This window comes from Cyphellophora attinorum, assembly GCF_001299255.1.
Source record: "Cyphellophora attinorum strain CBS 131958 chromosome Unknown Contig36, whole genome shotgun sequence".
In the NCBI taxonomy this organism is placed as follows: domain Eukaryota; kingdom Fungi; phylum Ascomycota; class Eurotiomycetes; order Chaetothyriales; family Cyphellophoraceae; genus Cyphellophora; species Cyphellophora attinorum.
The window spans coordinates 247,977-265,966 of NW_017253264.1; the positions used below are offsets into that span (position 1 = coordinate 247,977).

The 17,990-nt window shown below is 53.3% G+C and overlaps 6 protein-coding genes across 6 annotated transcripts; 2 read left to right on the forward strand and 4 right to left on the reverse strand.

Moving 5' to 3' along the window:
- Window positions 1-2,501: 2,501 nt before the first annotated feature.
- AB675_11176 (Transcriptional regulator RPN4) lies at window positions 2,502-3,881 on the forward strand (the record flags this gene model as incomplete). Its single annotated transcript, XM_018140000.1, has 1 exon — window positions 2,502-3,881. The coding sequence occupies one exon, from the start codon at window positions 2,502-2,504 to the stop codon at window positions 3,879-3,881; it is 1,380 nt and encodes a 459-aa protein (XP_017995808.1).
- A 4,540-nt stretch (window positions 3,882-8,421) lies between these two features.
- AB675_11177 (uncharacterized protein) lies at window positions 8,422-9,028 on the reverse strand (the record flags this gene model as incomplete). The annotated part of the gene is made up of 2 exons (XM_018140001.1): window positions 8,422-8,811; window positions 8,867-9,028. 2 exons carry the CDS (start codon window positions 9,026-9,028, stop codon window positions 8,422-8,424), a joined length of 552 nt encoding a protein of 183 aa, XP_017995748.1.
- Window positions 9,029-9,652: 624 nt separating this feature from the next.
- Window positions 9,653-11,844, reverse strand: AB675_11178 (uncharacterized protein; the record flags this gene model as incomplete). Its single annotated transcript, XM_018140002.1, has 2 exons — window positions 9,653-11,425; window positions 11,470-11,844. 2 exons carry the CDS (start codon window positions 11,842-11,844, stop codon window positions 9,653-9,655), a joined length of 2,148 nt encoding a protein of 715 aa, XP_017995827.1.
- An 864-nt stretch (window positions 11,845-12,708) lies between these two features.
- Window positions 12,709-14,025, forward strand: AB675_11179 (uncharacterized protein; the record flags this gene model as incomplete). Its single annotated transcript, XM_018140003.1, has 1 exon — window positions 12,709-14,025. One exon carries the CDS (start codon window positions 12,709-12,711, stop codon window positions 14,023-14,025), a length of 1,317 nt encoding a protein of 438 aa, XP_017995809.1.
- A 331-nt stretch (window positions 14,026-14,356) lies between these two features.
- On the reverse strand, window positions 14,357-15,451 carry AB675_11180 (uncharacterized protein; the record flags this gene model as incomplete). Its single annotated transcript, XM_018140005.1, has 3 exons — window positions 14,357-14,856; window positions 14,915-15,220; window positions 15,271-15,451. The coding sequence occupies 3 exons, from the start codon at window positions 15,449-15,451 to the stop codon at window positions 14,357-14,359; spliced, it is 987 nt and encodes a 328-aa protein (XP_017995733.1).
- Window positions 15,452-16,422: 971 nt separating this feature from the next.
- Window positions 16,423-16,941, reverse strand: AB675_11181 (uncharacterized protein; the record flags this gene model as incomplete). The annotated part of the gene is made up of 1 exon (XM_018140006.1): window positions 16,423-16,941. The coding sequence occupies one exon, from the start codon at window positions 16,939-16,941 to the stop codon at window positions 16,423-16,425; it is 519 nt and encodes a 172-aa protein (XP_017995794.1).
- Window positions 16,942-17,990: the final 1,049 nt, after the last annotated feature.

Consider the following 17,990-nt stretch of genomic DNA (forward strand, 5'->3'; position numbering starts at 1 on the left):
TCTTCTGTGAGGTACGAGACCTCGGGGGTAGAATGCAATAACGAGAGCTTGAGGCGTCCAGGAAGACTGTGTGTTGGTGCGAAAGGCAGCTGGCGGACTGGTATGGTGATGGATTGGATTATGGACAGCGGAAAGGTGATGGACTGATAAGGCAAGATACAGTCTTGGGAACGGCATGAAGCAAAGTTTGGGTGGTGTATGTCAGAGGCTGCACAGCGACTCGGAGGAGTACCAGGAGAACTCCATAGGACACTGGATAGCAGCATGTATGATGGGCGTCTCGGGCATGGGAAGACCATAGTGGCACTGTCAGTAGCAAGCCTTCGCCGTCAGACATCTCAATGATCAACATCAATCGATTCGCCTTTTGGTCCTCCTGCGTTGCCTCACTGAGTCGACATTTGGAGTCTGAGCGAAGCCGAATTGCATTTATATTCTATTCCATAGAACGAGCACTGCAAGCACAACACCCAGACCCTCAGCCATGTGATGACCTTCAATTGATTGAGTGCCACCCGCAAACACAGCTACAAGCCCAAGTACAACGGGAAGGCTGCTCCGCCCGCGCCAGTGTCTCTCATGGTCGACCAAGGTGCAATGCAGCGATCACGTGATCATACGAAGCCGGATGACTGCGTCCACAGCAGACCTTGTGGATTCTCCAGAACTACACACTTCGCCAGATTATGAGTACAAGTACTGGGCGTTTTTCCCATTTTGCTGACCGTTTTCCGGGCCAGGGAGGGCACTGCGGGTCTGAGATTAGATCGATGGTTGAGTCGGCGGTTTTGGAGGATCCTCACTTGAGCGTCAGTCTGTATCAAAGGCTTGTCGCGGACTTGCTGGCCAGGGAGGGCGCCGTCAGGGTAAGCGACAGGCGTCTCGCTGGCACGACCTTGTGGTTACAACACCATCACAAATGATATTACTTGGTGGCAGTTGGGAGTGCGCTTGAGACCACCAACCTTGCATGTCGGTCGCCGTACGCATTTCGCCGATTCCCAGTGCTGACCAACCAGCGAATCGACAGTCAACGCCAAGCATCGAGCAGAGCTGTTTCTATACAAGCCTGTAAGCTGTGATGCGCCGAAACGAGTGATGCCAGAGTTGTATGCAGCCATGGCTATGGACAAAGGCAGACAGATCTCTCGGCTCCTGCGTCTGCAACCACCACGCGGAGGACAGCTGAACATCACAGCCATCAACATGAGACAGCTGGGCATATATCGACAGCTCCGTGGAGTGAGGCAGCTAGTTGTCTGTTGCAACCATCTGATCAGTCACAAGGTACCAACTGTCGCAAAGCACTACCTAAACGCATAGCGTTTGCTGCCATCCATCATTTCAGCTGTACTGGCCTGTCAGCTCAGCCTTCCCGACAGCGTCCCCGCAAACAGAAGCATTGCAAAAATACATTGTGGCTACTCTCTGTGGCTTGACTCACAGCGACACAGTCCCACAGAACCACACGTGGCAGCAAAGAAGCACATCTTCCCCGGCCCAACCGATGATGGTGAAAATTTCGACCAGATGCATTTTGTTCCAGGCCCGGGTACGACCTGCCGCTTGGGGCAAAGCGCCATCTCAGCAACGGAGTCCACCGTCTGCATTTGCGATTGGCCATGGCAAGATTCTACCGTCTCACAACTCCTTCTAGAAGGTTTTGGCGTTGCCCGCGGCTGCCCGGCTATGACAGCCTTGCATTTCGTGAATGCTACAGCAGCCTCGAAGATTACAGCGGCCATGCACGTTGCCGCGATTCGAGCAGCCGTCTCACAGGACAATAACAAAGGATCAACAATCACTACGAGACATGGTCTCATATCGGCTACAGACGGGAATGGACAAAGCCATACGTGGCCTGTCCAGCTGGGAAGATCTACGGTCATATGACCAAAGAGCGTCGTAGGCCGGTGGAAGATTCTTGGCCTTTCTAGCCACATTCAATGCTGAGTGGGCATCGAGGCTGTGGCTGAGCTCGGTAAAAGCGGCAGGACGCAAGACCAAGAAACTGAAATACGAATCGCTTTTGGTCCGTGCGCGGAATTCAACGAGGACAGGGTTCAAACGTCATCAAGCCCTGCTCGACTAATTCTCGCAGCCGAGGAGACTGCTCACGCATCATGCTTCCTTTTCCCTCAATTATGCTCAACACTCTGCTACTTTTCTCGTTGTCTTATTCCCGAAGCAGTTTTGTACGAATATCGTCCTATTAGCCCGACTTCCGACCCTGTGTCGGCGAAGACTACCTCCTTATATCACCTGGTCCCGCTCTTTTATTTTGCCACAGAGCCTTATGCCTTCTGCGTACTACCACTGTCTTCCTCCAGCCCTATTCAAATAATTACCAATCCCTTTGAACCTCGACTATATACACACCTCGAATTTGCCTCTCATCCCACATCTTGATGCAAGCAAACTACAACACCAGTCCATCAGTGCGCATTCACCATCCAAGTCCGCCACAACAGCAAAAACCAATGTTGGCGACAGCACCGTACATGGCGGGTGGATGGAATGATAATGCATATCTGAGCGCATTACCCAAAAATTTACAGCATAAGCGATTGTCCTCGGACTCGAGTATCGCCTCAGCGGGAGGGCCGCCTTCACCGTTGAGCCACAACACCTTATATCCACACATCGCCACGTCAGATTCAACATTTCCTACACACTACGAGTTTGACTACACACCTCACAGCGCAAAGTCGCTGCCATCAGAACTACCAAACATGTACAACCAGAATTACAGAGCGATGGACATGAGGAGGATACCATCATCAGGAGCAGACAATCTGTCAGCACCACAATCATTATCGACCATGAGTCACAACTCTCCAGCAACACCACATACCAACTACGAGACGGATTATGACGAGAAGCAAGTCTATGGTGAGATTGACTCGAGCGACGAAGAAATGGCGCGATACTTACAGATGGATCTAGGCTACCAACCCACCGTGGCATACCAGCAATCACTGCAGGAGGTGTTTCCAGATCAATTTACCTTTCAGACACAGCCTATGCCAAGGTTAAACCCAGACCACAGGCAGACGACTATGGCGGGTCGGTTGCAGGCAGCGACACAAGATCACATGAGCTCTCCGACATCAAATCCGCGAGGACAATCTCCATTCCGACAGAATTCGCCATATGTCGTGCCAGGCAGACAGGCAGTCACGCAGCCGACAACTCTACAGAAGACGCGTACTTCGGTATCGCCGAAAGAACTGATGCTGGACGAGCACGATATCGATGAGTCTGCTGCGCCACTCTTCCAAAATCAATATGGCTCGCAGTCGCGAAGAAACCCATCGAATTTGTCGAATTACTACACTCCGAGTTTCAATGCCGAGCCATCGGTGCAAATCCCTCAGCAATACCCATTCGTCAGCCAGCAGAGCCGGGACAGTATCCCGGATTCTACTCCGGAATTTCCCGCTCACCTGATATCGATGGAATCTACCAATGAAGAGGGACCATCAGCGTCATCAAGCCAGCAATCGCGCATTGAGCGACAACCGATTCAAAGGCCAGCAGACACAACCAGCGAGTCAGGCACATATTCATGCACTTATCATGGATGCTCCGAGAGGTTCGAGACGCCTGCCAAGCTACAGAAGCACAAACGCGAGGGCCATCGACAAGTTTCACCCCAGTCTGCCGCTACCGCTTCTGCGAACTTGGCGCTGCGGAACTCACAGGCCGGTCCACATCGATGTGATCGCATCAATCCATCAACAGGCAAGCCCTGTAACTCAATATTCTCTAGACCCTATGATTTGACACGACACGAAGATACGATCCACAATGGTCGCAAGATCAAGGTGCGATGTCATCTGTGCGTTGAGGAGAAGACTTCTCCCGAAATGACGCTTTGACACGACATATGCGGGTCGTTCATCCGGACGTGAACTGGGTGGGAAAGCAGAAGCGCAAGTCTCAAAAGGAATGAGCTATTGACGTCACTTTCAAGCATTTTACGACAGAATGATTGCCTTTCAGCGCGGGTGTTCGACAGCGGGAGAATGGGCAGGCGGAATCAGCATTTCAGTCGTGGATACCAAAAAGCACCACAATAGAAGCATGCGGCCAGGCCATGCATTTCGGAAGGACTGGGAATTATGGAGGGAAGCATGCATCACTCTTGATTACTTCACCATAGAATGTACGAACAGTACTGTGAGTTCGGTTCGATGCACAAAATCTGAGCATCTGCACAACATCCTTTGTGTGAACATTGATGAGATGACCTGCTATTTCCTTTTCGCTGATCCATCGTTGCCCACCCGTTCCATAGTATTTGACATTGTCACGGAGCGCTCCTGCGCAAGTTGAGATCGCCAAGACTGGGGATGACGTCGTCCAGCTCGCTTCAAGATCTCGCTCACACCTTCCCTTGTGTAAGCATCGCTCTTCTCTCCTGCGTTGATTTCTGCGCTTCGAACGGTGAGCGACTTCAAATGCTCTCAAATTCCAGCCTTTGGCTGACAGATGCCAGAGTCGAATTGAGCAATCACCAGAAGCAGTATCATTCAACATCTCACATCAAGAACAAACCTCGGTGGACCTCTCCACCAGTCTGGGAGATCTGGCGCCAGTGAGGCTAAATCTCAAGCCACTTGCGGCATCATCCCCACTACAAGCCCACTCAAATCCCGCAATCGACCCTGCATACCGGAAACGTGGCATGCCGCATGCTGCTCTTTCATTCGGGCGTCATCGGCGAGCGAGTTACCGCTATTACCACATTTCCTCAGCCGAAAGCTATCGGCCATTGATACCGATGTTTGCAAATGCCATATGTGCTTGCTGACTTAAGCTGGACGTTCCTCAGGCTCGTCGGGTACCGAGTCGAGCTGTAATTACTGATAGGTATGCAGACCGTCCCGGGCTTCCTCAAAAATCCCGCCCCGCTTGCTGAACTTGGACCTTCCCTTCTTCCATTCCATACGTGCGCAGCAATTGTCATCACAGCAAGCTAACCTTTGCGAACTATCGAGCCAAATTGCCGTTGGGTAAGCGTTACGGTACGAAGCCGCTACCACATTCGAGCAGCGCGCAGCGAGAGTCCATCGTTTGTTCACCAACTTGGCCCGCCTAAAGTCCGTCTCAGAATACTCTTTTCGCCCGTATCGCCCCGGAGAGGTCGCGAGTTCAGCTCGAACAAAGACTGTCATTGCTCGACTAATTCTGGGCAACACAGCTAGCTTGTCTGTACCTGAGGCTGAACGCTGCGTAAGACCATCTACCAACTCTAGCTTACTCGCTCATGCTTACCTGATGCCCCTCGGTCTTCCCCTTAGGTGCACGGAGCGACTACGCTGCGCTTACCCGGCAAGGACCAATTGTTATCTTAATTTCTACGGAGCGCGATCTCGGTACGATACGTCTGAAAATCGTCGATGCTCGGCTTCTTCCATCCTTCCGCACTTTACGCGTATGGGTCATAACGTGTGGCTTGACTTCACACTTCTAAAGCGGCCTGAGGTCGGTTACGTGAAGTTGCGAACATAATTTTGTGACCTTTGGAATCCATCGACCACTATCCCTTTTCAAAGATCGCTCATCATCGCAAGGCTGTTGATCACATGGTGACTACCGTATGTGCCAAATGATTTGAATGCACTTGGCCTGGTGATCTGGTCGTTGGCCGCACATTACTCCCAACCTCCGGCAGCTCGGAACGATATCGACAGCGAGCCTCGCGCTTTAGCGTCAGCACACATGCACGGCATTGAATCTCTGGATCGGCATTCTGCAGGTCTGTGCCTGATCGTCGATGCATATCCGGCCGTACAGCGGCGGGCTGGACAGTTTGATCTAGTATGACTGATCATCAGTAAGAATTCCTCAACAGTAATACCTCTCGCGCGAAAGCCGCAGCAACTTTGTCGTTTTGGGTTGCGAGCAATCGTGAGAGTTTCGGTACTGAACACCTGCAGGCCACGTCAGGTAATGGTCTGTGTGTGTGTGCATCCGATGCCACAAAGACTCTGACATTGTCCGTTCGTGGAAGGACCACAATCGTACAGCTACACGACACTTGTCTTCGGGGAGTGCGAGCTTGGAATCTTGACGGTCTACTGGGCGTGTTTTGGCCCAGCTACACTGACCTGTGTCGCTCTCGCCCCTCATGACCGGAGCCGTCACAATGCACGGACATGGAGACTGCGGGCTGGCTGGACAGCTTCCCCTAACCTTACGAAGACCGGTTGAACTCTTGAGTCCGACATAGCCGTACCTGGCAACATGCGATCCTGTGAGCTTCCTGTGTTGTGTGCAGCTTTCCTACACGAGTTTGAGAGGAATTGACCGGGATTTTCGGTATCGCGTTGTTTGGTATGCCCGGACGCACTGCTGGTCAGCATGTTCGAAGCGGAACAGGTAGGTACGTGAATTGGAGGCTATGACGCGGGTAGTTCGTAGTCCGATGTTACGGAACTCCTCGTCGTCCGCGTACAAGCCACACATCTGCGGTAGCGAGCTGCTGCTTGGGGCTCAGCCTGCTCGTATGTAGCATGCTCTCTTAGAACTTACAAGGCAACCTGTTGGTAACTAGCCTGCACTCGGCGATCGCGAAAGGCAGTCATCGTCGTTGACCGTCTTGTTGAGCTGCGGGTCGTCGTCTCTGAATGCAAAGTCCGCTCTCTCACACTCTCTTTGCGCTCCAATCGGCATGCCTGCGCATCATCATGCCATTGTCGGCCTAGAGATCGCCTACTTCCAGTTTGCTATTGTTGCCTAATCAATCAGTACCTCAAGGCGTCCACATCGACGCAACGAGAACTGCATTTGATCCAGAGGTCCACTTCGCGATGTCGCCCTGAAAGTGATTGCCCTCACATTGTTCGATCATTTGACCGAATTAGGCTGCTCGACAGGCATACTAGATCGCCGTCTCGGTCCATCAACCCATCATGCGCCGCCGTTTGCCTAGTGAAGTAATCGAGATACGCTGTACCCAATTATAGGTGGGCAACTATGCGGCTAAGAAGGTGTCGCACCGAAGACGGCCCCAGAGTCATGGCTGGGGCCGATAAGCGAGAATATACGCCCGCCTGGACGGGCCGCTGCAGGGTCGCCTGTTATGACGATGACTCTTCTGCGAGGCAGTGAAGTAGTGCGCACAGTACTTCCTTGCTAACTTCAGCCGTAGCAGTGGTATGGAGCTGCTCCGTGTCGCCTGATGCGCCCATGCCGCGTATTGCGATGCCGCATTTCTTGACGCCACGATCGCTTGAAGGCATCTCTTGGATGCAGTGGATGCCTGAATCTGGCCAGGCTTTGAACTCCATCTCGTGATCGGAGCCTCTCGGGAAGAGCTTTTGCCATGTTCAGGACGGAGAGCCGCTCACGTTCTGACTCAGACGGTACACTTATGTCTCTACGGAGGTCACATGAGACACGATGCCAGAGTATCTAAGGATGAGAGGCTGAGTGCAAGGCCCCGGACTTACGAACGACAGACCACATGATGCGAGGTGGGAGGCTCTGGAGTGTTCGTTCTCCGGCCTGTCTTCAGATCTACAGGTCAGTGATCTTAAGCATTCTTTCAGTGCTCGTACTGCAGTTCAGTCATGGCACAATTGCACAAAGAGCATAAGAGCGAACACTTTTTGCGGGTGCGGCTCGGCTTCATGTTCGTATAATTTTCCCTGCAGGGACCATGGGACTTTCGGCAAGGGCGACCCACGCGGGATGTATGCTCTTTGCGTGGGTTGTGGCGGTGCACGGTGAAGGAATATGCTGAACCCGAACTATCCGAATCATGCGAGATCTAGATCTACCCGTCGTTGTGGTGGGTAATTTGATTCGTGTGCTGTCCATCGCCCTGCATTGATACGGAAGCGACGCAGACGAATGACAAGGACTTGTTGGCCGTGGCTTAGCATTCCAGTCGGCAGGGCCGAGTTGTTGAGTTGTTGGAATTGCTGCTGCCTCGGTGGCAGCGTGCAAACAATAACAATGGTGTACGTCAAAGCTTGCGTACATGCTAAGAGTAGCCGCGTGATCTCGTGACGACTGACTGTCGCTAGACGAGGTTTCGAACCTTGAGTAGCTGGAATCACTGGCTCGAAGTACATTGGAAAACTTGGCATGTCTCAGCTTTTGCATTTATATTCATACATGGCGGCGTATAGGTGGCATGACGACGACTGCACGCCTTGTGGCCGCAAAAGCAGCGATGCGCTACGCCGTGGCTCTGTACAGCATCAACGAGAGCCTTGGCACCGCTGGGCAGCTGGTCATCACCCAACGGTAAGTTCAGAAACGGACCAGATGATCTCTACTCGTGCCAGCTGACATGGCATAATATCCGAAAGCGGTGGACCGGTCCCGGGCCACATATGCGTGACCCAGAGACACGGACGATAGGCTCGAGTCTCATTCACACTGCACGCCAAAGTGTACCTTTGATCACTTCACAAGTTCCACCTTCCCGGTGTCCAGATCGTAGACGCCACCCACGACCTTTCCTCGCAGCTCCTCGCGCAAGAATGCTTGCTCGCGCAGCCATGCGACTTCCTCAGAACACCTCTGCTCCGGTGGGACTGCACAGTCCCCGAACTCGATCGCTTCTAGCTCCAACTTGTCGTGTTCATCCGCCAGTTGATCTCGAATGCCACGCTTGATGCTGGCATCCGTGAAGTGTGTGGTCCCGCAGTCCGTATGCCGAATGATGAACACATCGGTGAACGAGACAAGGCTGTCTACGGCAAGTAGATCAACCAAAGCCCTGCGTGCAGATCCTCCGGCATTGCGCATGACTATGCTGACAATATCGGAATTACCAGGTAAGTCGAGGAACTGATAGCTGGGTCAGCTTGGCACGGCAGCCGTATTTGTGATGATTACTACTTACCTGAGCAGGGTCGATGCGAGGGTCTGCACAAGTGATAATGCAGATCCTTGATGTCGCTTTCTTGGCTAGCTCCCCGAGTTTAGCAAAGTCCGGAGGCGCGCGATGGAAGTTCGAGGCATAGGAGGCGTTGCTTCTCAGGAGGGCATCGATGGGAGAAGCCATGTATGTGCGAGTTCAGTAACTATGCTTGGTGGCTTGTCGTGCTCGAGCTCGCCTTGGTTCCTCTCTCTGTGCGAGGGCCGAGTCGTGTTTTCGTTGAGATTGCGGGATCAGCCATGGTTGCGCGGATTGCATCTTCCCTCTTATACTTCGTTGTCAACGTCATGTTGTGCGAGGATGAGGTACGAATGATTCCAGGAGTTAGTGCCATGTTGCAGGAGATAGCCCAATGATTTTCAATCCTGATAAAAATGGCACGCCTTTGACAGCGATTGTCGTTTAAAGGTACCTGCGACCAATCATCAGGCGACAGGGAAGTCGTTGGAGTTCCATGGGCAATTTCCATGGCTGATTTCTCCTTTTGCGGAATATGGCTCGGCACACAGCTTGTTGGGCAGAGTAGCAGCATGGATCGCCAGGTAGCGACGGATAGAGTGCCTCGCACGATTGTCGAAGTATCCGTGCTTACCGTGCATTGGATGAGTAATGTGAATGCGGGCAATACGCGGCGCTTGAGACCAGAAATGATGAACTTCTTCAACAAACAATGTATACCATCGGAAGGAAAGTTTGTTAAGTGCATATATACAGCAGGCGTTCATACAATAGATGTCCACGCAGAGCGGATCACGCCGCCACATCTAATTCTCGAAGCCGATGCGTCAGGAAAGCAGCAGGCCTGGAAGCAAGCGGTTCGATGCAAGGCAGCCAACCACACACTAAGCCTGTCAGACCATCTCGGCGGAGACCTTGAGAGAGGTGCTGGCCTTTCTTGTTTGTAGGCAGATACTGCACATCATTTTGCGCCGCGTTGTAGTTACCGAAGAACGGGTGGGCGCGAACGTCATCAGACAGGCTCTTATCGATGAGGCCATGGCCGAGCGTGACGCAGGTTTCGCCACCTACCTCAATCGCGTGTGCTTCAGGGTCGCTGCTCGGCTCCAAGATAACCGAATAGATGTCGCCACGACTCTTGATTCGTTGCTCCGCGATTTCATCAGGAAAGATCCAGCGGCCGTTGTGTTGGAGCGGATGCCATGGGGTGAGCCAGACTTGACCGACTCGAACGAGCTCGAACGACTGTGCGTTCCTCGGGTGCACTTGTTTCACGACTGCTCTGACTAGACGAGGACCCATGGGCGTCCACACATGCATCCGCTGTTGCAGCCATTTCACCGGAATCCTGGTCTTATCCGCAAGACGGACAAGGCAATTGCCATCGAAACAGCCACCTCCCGAGTTATGGAATCTGGCCATGCTGAAATTGGTGACAATCGGACCAGCAGTCACGTGTGCCCTACTAGGCACCGGCGGTGGCAGGGTCTCAAACGCCGTATCGAGCGCGTCCCGATAGTGGGTGAATAGAGCACTGTTCTTGCCAAACTCCATTGGTCCTGGATCTTTGAAAGAGTTACAGACCTGGCGAGCATATGCGTGCAGGAGACTCGGAAGGAAATGCTGGCCCCAACGCTTCCACGCAGCTGGCTTCAGGGCTTGGGTGATTTGGCCTTCAAAATCTTCACCCACAGCATCCACATAGAGCGAATGAACGCCTTCGTGATCAATGAACGGTTGCATGGCGTTGCTGAGGACGTCCAGTGCCTGTCTGGCTTCCTTCAGCTTGATAGGCGAAGCGTACGCACGATGCTCTCCATCGTTCTGCCTGGGGAACAAGGCTGCGAGCCACCCACACATTGTGGACCGGAGGAAATGATACTGAAGATCGGGCCCGGCGGCACACGATTCTGATACGACCAAGTGGCAGGCTGTACCGTAGGGGTTCGTATAGTAGACTGTAGCCTCGATCGAGCAACTTCCAGACTCTGGCAGATCGATGACGATATCTCTGCTTTGCCCATACTGAAGATTTCCGAGACGCATATGCGTAGCACCATCATCATGGCAGATGTTCATGACAGTCGGGCAGACCAAGCGAGAGTTGTCGGAAGAGTAGATGGTAAGCACTGCCTGTGTTGCATATGTCGAGTACAAGTTGGCGACAGCGTGGACGAAGACAGTTCCGATCATGCTGGCATCCGGAATGAAAGCATAGCTTCCCAATCCAATCTCTGCAACGGTCTGAAGTAAGCCGGAACGAATATCGTAGCCGAAGCCAAACGTATGAATAGTGGGGACTTGCTGGTTCATCTGTGCAAGTTGAGCAAGCAATGGCTTCAGCGCCGCGGCGTAGCCCTTGGAAGGACATCCAAGATTCGGTTGACCGTCCGTAAGGAGGTAGAGTCCTTGAACATTGGTGGATGGCGAAGCACGCTTGAAGACGTCGAGACCGGACTTGATGCCAGCCCAGATGTTGGTCGAAGAGTCCACTTTCAGGTGCTCCACGGTTCTCTGCACAAGTTTCTTATTGTATGCAGTCATGGGAATCAGGTCATGCACCACCTGGCAGATATTAGCGATATCAAGTGGTAGAGAATGATGCTCACCTTCGCAGATCCCGCAAATGTGACCAGAGCCAATCGATCGCCCTCGTTGAGAGTCTCGATAATGGTAAGAGCGGCATGCCTGACCAGATCTAGGATGCTCAGACCGGCCGACTCAGGTGAGCCTTGAGAGTCGGGCAGTGGAGCCTCGAAGAACATGCTGTAGGATATGTCGATGACGAGGACGATGTCGCAAGAAGCACGCCTCAGGGGCGTCTCGGGTTCGGCCGGCGGCTGAATGGAACAGAGGACAGAATTAGTGCCAGGAATCGGAGAGATCGATGCTGTCAGGTCGTCGGCACGCTTTTGTCTCGTTCTCAGCGGGTACGAGAGCATCGTATCCTCCGACGATGGTTCCGTCTTGAATTTGCGAACCATGTTTGTTACTTTGAAGCGAACGATTGTAGTTGATCGGGAGCGAGTGGTTGTATAGCTCATGCTCAACGTGCCTGCGAGATGAAGCTGCCATATATACCTGCATGGTCATGGTATCCTGCTGGTACTCATCAGTGGAAGTCAACCTTGTACCTAAAGTCCTTCGTTGACCCTGGGGTATGTACGTTCACTGCCACCGGTTAGAAACATTAGTCGAGCAACCCCTCGAGAATATTGGCAGAACCTTCTTGCTGGACAAGGAGAACTTTTGACTTGCACATTCAAAGAGGAGCCCTCTGACAGTCACATTCTCAGTAGGGTCTGGTCAATCCGAGTCATCACCATGGAGAGGCGTCGAGCTAGTCCTTCACCGGAGTTGTTTGTGATGGCCTTGAAGGCTGTACATGAGACAGCCTCGCTGGATGATACCGAAGCTTCCAACGTGGAGCGCGCTCTTGGAAAGCTCCAGGTGCAAGGTTTGTATCACACATTATGAGGCTGTGATAAGCTGTCAAACGCGGGACGCTGGCAATGTTTACAATGTCTACATCAAAAGATCGAGGAAGCAACCAAAGTTCCCGAAGCAGGGAATTTGGGCGAATCTCCAGCCTCCGCCAAGGAAAGGCTGAGTCGATCTCCAATTTCCGGCGCGTTCGACATTCGACCGCGTTTCGTGAGGAATAGTGTACACAAGAACCCTTCACATCTCTACTACCCAACTAGCGCTGCACACGGCCACCACCATGAGCCCACGCTATCGACGCAGATGTCCACCACAGCAAAGGTCGTCGAGTCTTTTGGCCGTGGCCATCGGCGCCATCCCATAGCGCAAACCGAGGCAAGAAAGACGCGTCCTTGTCCTGAACCATGGATGCCGAAGCGGCATCGGAGGAGACCGAAGATGACTGCCGCCCCATCGACGGAGTCACAATCGACTCATACTCCCAGGACGATCGGTCGGAGGCGACGACAGAGCACTCCGACTACCCAACGCGGACAACGGATTCTTTCCTGCCCGTACCACGACCGTTGCGACAGACTGTTTTCAGCAGCAAAGACAATGAAACCGTCGAGTCAGCCTCGTCGATTGCTACGAGTGACGCGAACATCTACGAGCGCACTTTGAGAGACCGGGCTGACCGGGCGTACACCGGCCGGCTATTGCAAGAGGTACTTTCGACATGGCGAGAGGAAACAGAAGAACAACAGCAGCATGCCGAGAAAGCAGATCTTCGGTACGATGAAAAGTTGGCGCGGGAATGCCTTGCGACTATGAGGGAGGCGTTCGATCCCGCAGACGCCATAGAGCGCAAGAAGAGACTGAGAATGTACCTGGTTTGGATGAACCACCGAAGAGCCATTTGGGCTATGCGGGAATGGGTTGTGCGTCACCGCGAGAACTGGGTTCGCAAAGAGAGCGAAGACTTACAGAATTTGCAGGCAGCCTCCAGTGCGCTCAGCAAGTGGCGCTCAGCAGCTCTCGACCTTCAGCAACGGAAATCATCCTTCCGGCAGTTCTTCCATGCCTGTAAGTTCGGCCGTCGATGGATGGAGATCGTGTCGGAAAGGCGTATGCTGCGCTCGATGGCAGAGCTCGAGCAGCGATATCACCTGCACAAGAAGGAAAAAGAGAGGAAAGCGCAGCAAAGAACATTGGCAACTTGGCATGCCAAAGCTGCTAGTGCTGTCGCAATGGATGTGACTGCAGTCCAGCATGACGAAGACAAGACAGCGAAGCGGGCGAAAGAACTCGCCCACCAAGCACTGACAACGATGTACCTTACCACTGTACAAAGTCTGGCGGGTGAGGCACAGGCAGATCAGCGATACCATGCAGGCCTAGCAATGCGCGTACTGGACCACAGCAGTGACTGGCGAGTCCAGACCAGATTGACAGTGGAACAGGAGGACCGCGCAGACCAATTTGTCTCGCTCCGAGATCAGCAACGAGCACAGCATGCCCTCAGATTGATGGGACGAACAGCGACCAGAACCCAGCAGATGGAAGACCAAGCCGACGCGCATCAGGCGAAGACGGCAAAAACATCTGCACATCAATTCTTGAGACGATGGCGAGCCCAAGTCGCTGCGAGAAGTGGACAAGCTGTGGTGCTGGACGCGCCGGCGACACCTGCTGCGAAGCTGTCGGCCTTGAGACAGAGCCAATTCCAGAGCCTGAGATGACCATGTCACAGCAGCAACACGACGTGATGATTTACGATGCATGATTTTGAGATACCAGGTTGTTGCAAGCGAGTTCGGAGCACATGGCGCGTTCCTGTACGACATTTGAGCCTGCAAGTATTGGATATAAGGCATGCAGCTGTTCATACCTGTAATCATATTGTGTTGTACATGCTGCACTCTTTCTGGACTTACATTGGTGGTACAAAGATTCGCGCCAAGCATCAGAACAACCTCCCACGCGTCAGTCCACCATCGAACGCCAATCAAGTGTGATGCCTATCGCTGCCATCGAGCTCCGCGACCTCCATGATGACTGACCATTCCCTCTTTACGTGGATCGACCAGCGTCCGAAGCATTCTCCTCACTTCGCCCCTCCTCGAGATCACGCCACTTTGGCCCGGACTCCTTTCGAACGACCAAACCTTGGTCATCTCTGATGCCCTCTGGCACCAATTCCACACGCCCAGCCGCCCGCTTCCCGGTCCCAGTCCACGATCTAGTCTTCGCGACCAGACTAGGCAGCACTTTCGCCACCACTGGTCTCAACGCCGGCACACAGGCACATACGATCCCCACATTCAGCTCGATGGCGCTCCACATCGCAGCCGCGACATTATCGTACGTCAAGTCTGTGCTGACGGTGGCGCGATACAAGTAGTACATGCGCAGGATGCCGATGATGCACCCGAAGAGGCCCAGTGTGAAGACGAACATCAGTGTATATTTCTGTCGACTGGGAAGGACGAGCTTGGCGAGGACTGGGATGGGGAGAGCCCAGCAGAGGATGTCGGTTAGGAGGTTGAAGGAGGCGTAGAAGTACCACAGCGCTGTGAGGAAATTGATGTCAGTTCTGAGGGCCGTATGGGGGCTCGTGTCTGAACCAACCTTGTATGTTGATGCAGACACCTTCAACACCAGCACGGTCCCAGAAGCGCGGAATGGGATTACAGGTGAAGATGCCGGTAAAGATGATCGAAATGCCACCGCCGATGACGATGCACATGATGGTGTAGTCAGCGCGGCGCCACTTGCGCTCCACGAAGAAGCGGAGGTATTGGTGCAGCAGGCTGAACTTGACGAGAATGAGACCTGCGTTGTACACAATGACGGAGATATACAGCATCTTGAGGATCATGGTGTTGTCCTCGGGCGGGACGTCAACGGCGTGCTTGCCCAGGCCATATCGCCGTTCTGGACTTGGTCAGTCGTGGCACCATGTGGCTGCAGCCGAGAGAACTCACGCTGGTCAACGACGACTGCAAGGACAATGGACATAGCCATCGCCGTGATGAGCGTCCAATCCTCGAGACCTGGGCTCTTCACGATGGCGAAGCGACAGATACATCGTAGAGCGATGAAGAGTCCTGCGAGTCCGTTAACGATGCAAACGACGATGATGGCCTGGAGGCCACGGTCCGGCATGGTTGATGTTGTGATTCTATGGGATGACATCGGCAATGTTCGCCTCGACTCCAGATGGTGGGGAGGGAGCCATAGTTATGGAGTCTTCGGAGTCGTTGATTTCGGCTCGAGAGCTCTCATGAAAGCCAGCTTGTCAATCTCGGACGAATCAGTGCTAAACGTATCTCGTTCGAGGGTTTAGTTGCGACTGCTTCTCCTAGGTCTACTGGCAATCGTCTTTGTGACTAGTCGTGCTCGGATAGCCGAGTAGGAAGGTGCGCCGGAACTGCGGATGCAGACGATTTGGGATCGTGGTCGGGCTATGCACTGACAGACTAACTACGGACGGTGTGGCCTCGTCGCGGCGTCGTAGGTGTACGTTTGAGCTACCATCCCTTGTATCGATAGCAATGCGGGCTGTCCCTGCATCCCAAGGTCACGGAGACGAATCACCGAATGGATGGAACGAATCGACCGCGCAGGTGCAACGGTCACCTTGCAGCAGTATCTCGGCTTTTTCGTGACATGTGAAGAATCGCTGTCGTCCATTCCGATCAGTTGGTCTCCTCGAAAGTAGCGACACAGCCGGTGGAGTGAGTTTCAGGATTCTCGGCGAGCCGGAACAAGACGAAAACTGGGGTAAGTCGCCTGGGGCATCCCTGCTGCTCATTGCTCGAGCCTGAAACCGATGCAGGTCTTGTTTGAAGAAGCCCTTCCGAATGTCGCCCAATGCTTTAATGGTCACACAGAAGGACGATGGAACTGTGATCGCAGTGTCAGCCTTGGATGTTCACAAATCATTGAATGCATCGCAAAGCTTTTAAAATCAATGTCAACTGTTTCCGACTTTTCCAGAACGCATATATCAATGAAGCCCGTTTCATCCTACACTCTTTTCGGGCCACACGATTCCCGGGGCACACGACAGCTTCTAAAACGCCAAATACAATGCACAGCCCAACGCCTTCGCTGCAAACATGCCTGAAAGAATCTCAAAGCAAGAGCGCACCAAGACCGAATCCACCGAGCCCTCCCAGAAGGGCTGCATCAAAGAGTAGTGGATTGCCCAGCCCATAGCCATACCCAAGTCCATACCCTCCATAGCCGTAGCCGTAGCCATAACCACCGTAGGGGGGAACGACTGGAGCGGCCTCGTAGGCTCTCTGGTAGAGCGCTTGTCGTCTGGCACGCTCCTCCTCCCGTTCTTCATGCGTAGTACCAGTCAACTTGTTCTTGAGACGCTGGCCGAAGTGATGGTGTTTCTGTTTTGACGGCTGAATAGAGGGTGTTGCTTCGTCGTGTGATGTGGCGTCAGTGGTGTGCTCGGCTGAAACGTGTTCCTCCGAGTCTACACTGTTCCGAAAGCTTTCGTCAGATTCGAGGCTTTCGATCTGCTTCCTCAGGTCGGCATACTTTGATGGCTGTGATGAGATCGTTTTTGGGACCTCCGTCTGGGCGTAGGTGGGTGGCATCTCGGCGGAGTCGGTGTCGAGCTCAGTGATCTTGCCCATGGTAGATGTAATATGGTCTCTGGCGTTTTGTAGATAGAAAGCTTTTGACGGACTGTGAGTTGGGTGCCGTTCGACAACCACGACGGCGCGCAAGTCCTGTACCCTCTTATACATCATCACGGTATAGTCTTCTCGACGCCAGCAGCATCGGCTTGCGCGTATGAGGGATTTGCTGCCATGATTGTACGCCGATAAAGGCTGTGTTCTGATTCCGTGAACAAGAACGAACTCTAAATGAACGGCCAAAAGCAAATCACTTACCTTGCTAAAATTTACTGCCGCCAAATCCAGGGAATTTTGCTAAGTCGATTGTGGCAGGGTTGAAACTTGCCATAACTGGATGTTGCTGCTGGCCGTTGCGCTCTGGAATAGTCCAGCTGACGACCTGTTGCTTTTGATGACCGGTCATCCGCTCCACCCACAGCACAGAGGAGTAGCTTTGTGTGCTGACTATTGCCTCGAGCTCGGCGGACAGCCATCCGGAGTCTTCCCGAGGCTATCGTGTCCTGGAGGTTTTGAATCGTCGCGACAACAGCAAAATTGCTTTGGGACGGTCCTGCCAAGGAGTCCCAGGTCTTTACTAGGTATGCACCCACCTTTCATTGACTGCAAAGTTGGCTACTTGTCAGTCTATGACGCCGGAGGCTCGGCCTCACTGCATGCATGTTCAGTGCCTGCCCCGTAGTCCTAGGCCTGAACCGCGTATACATACAGTGCCACTTGTGTGATTATCGCATTGGCTGAGACAACCAAGACCATGCGTAGATGGCCTGGTTTCGGGCAGCGTCGACTTGTGCGGTGACCTCACCCCTTCACAGAATAAGACTCCAGTTGTCCTTGAGACCTTGACTGCGAGGAACTGATTCAGTATCGCTGGAAGGCTTTGCACTGCCAGAAGCCGACAACCTCAACTGCAGTCCCAGAGGTGCCGACGAGATGCACATGGCGGACGTCTTGCTGCGCCGATGGGGCTGCGGGCAGCCCACTTACGCTCCACGAGGCTCATCGCCTGCGCAGCAGGCAACGGATAGTCACGTAAAGAAGCCTTG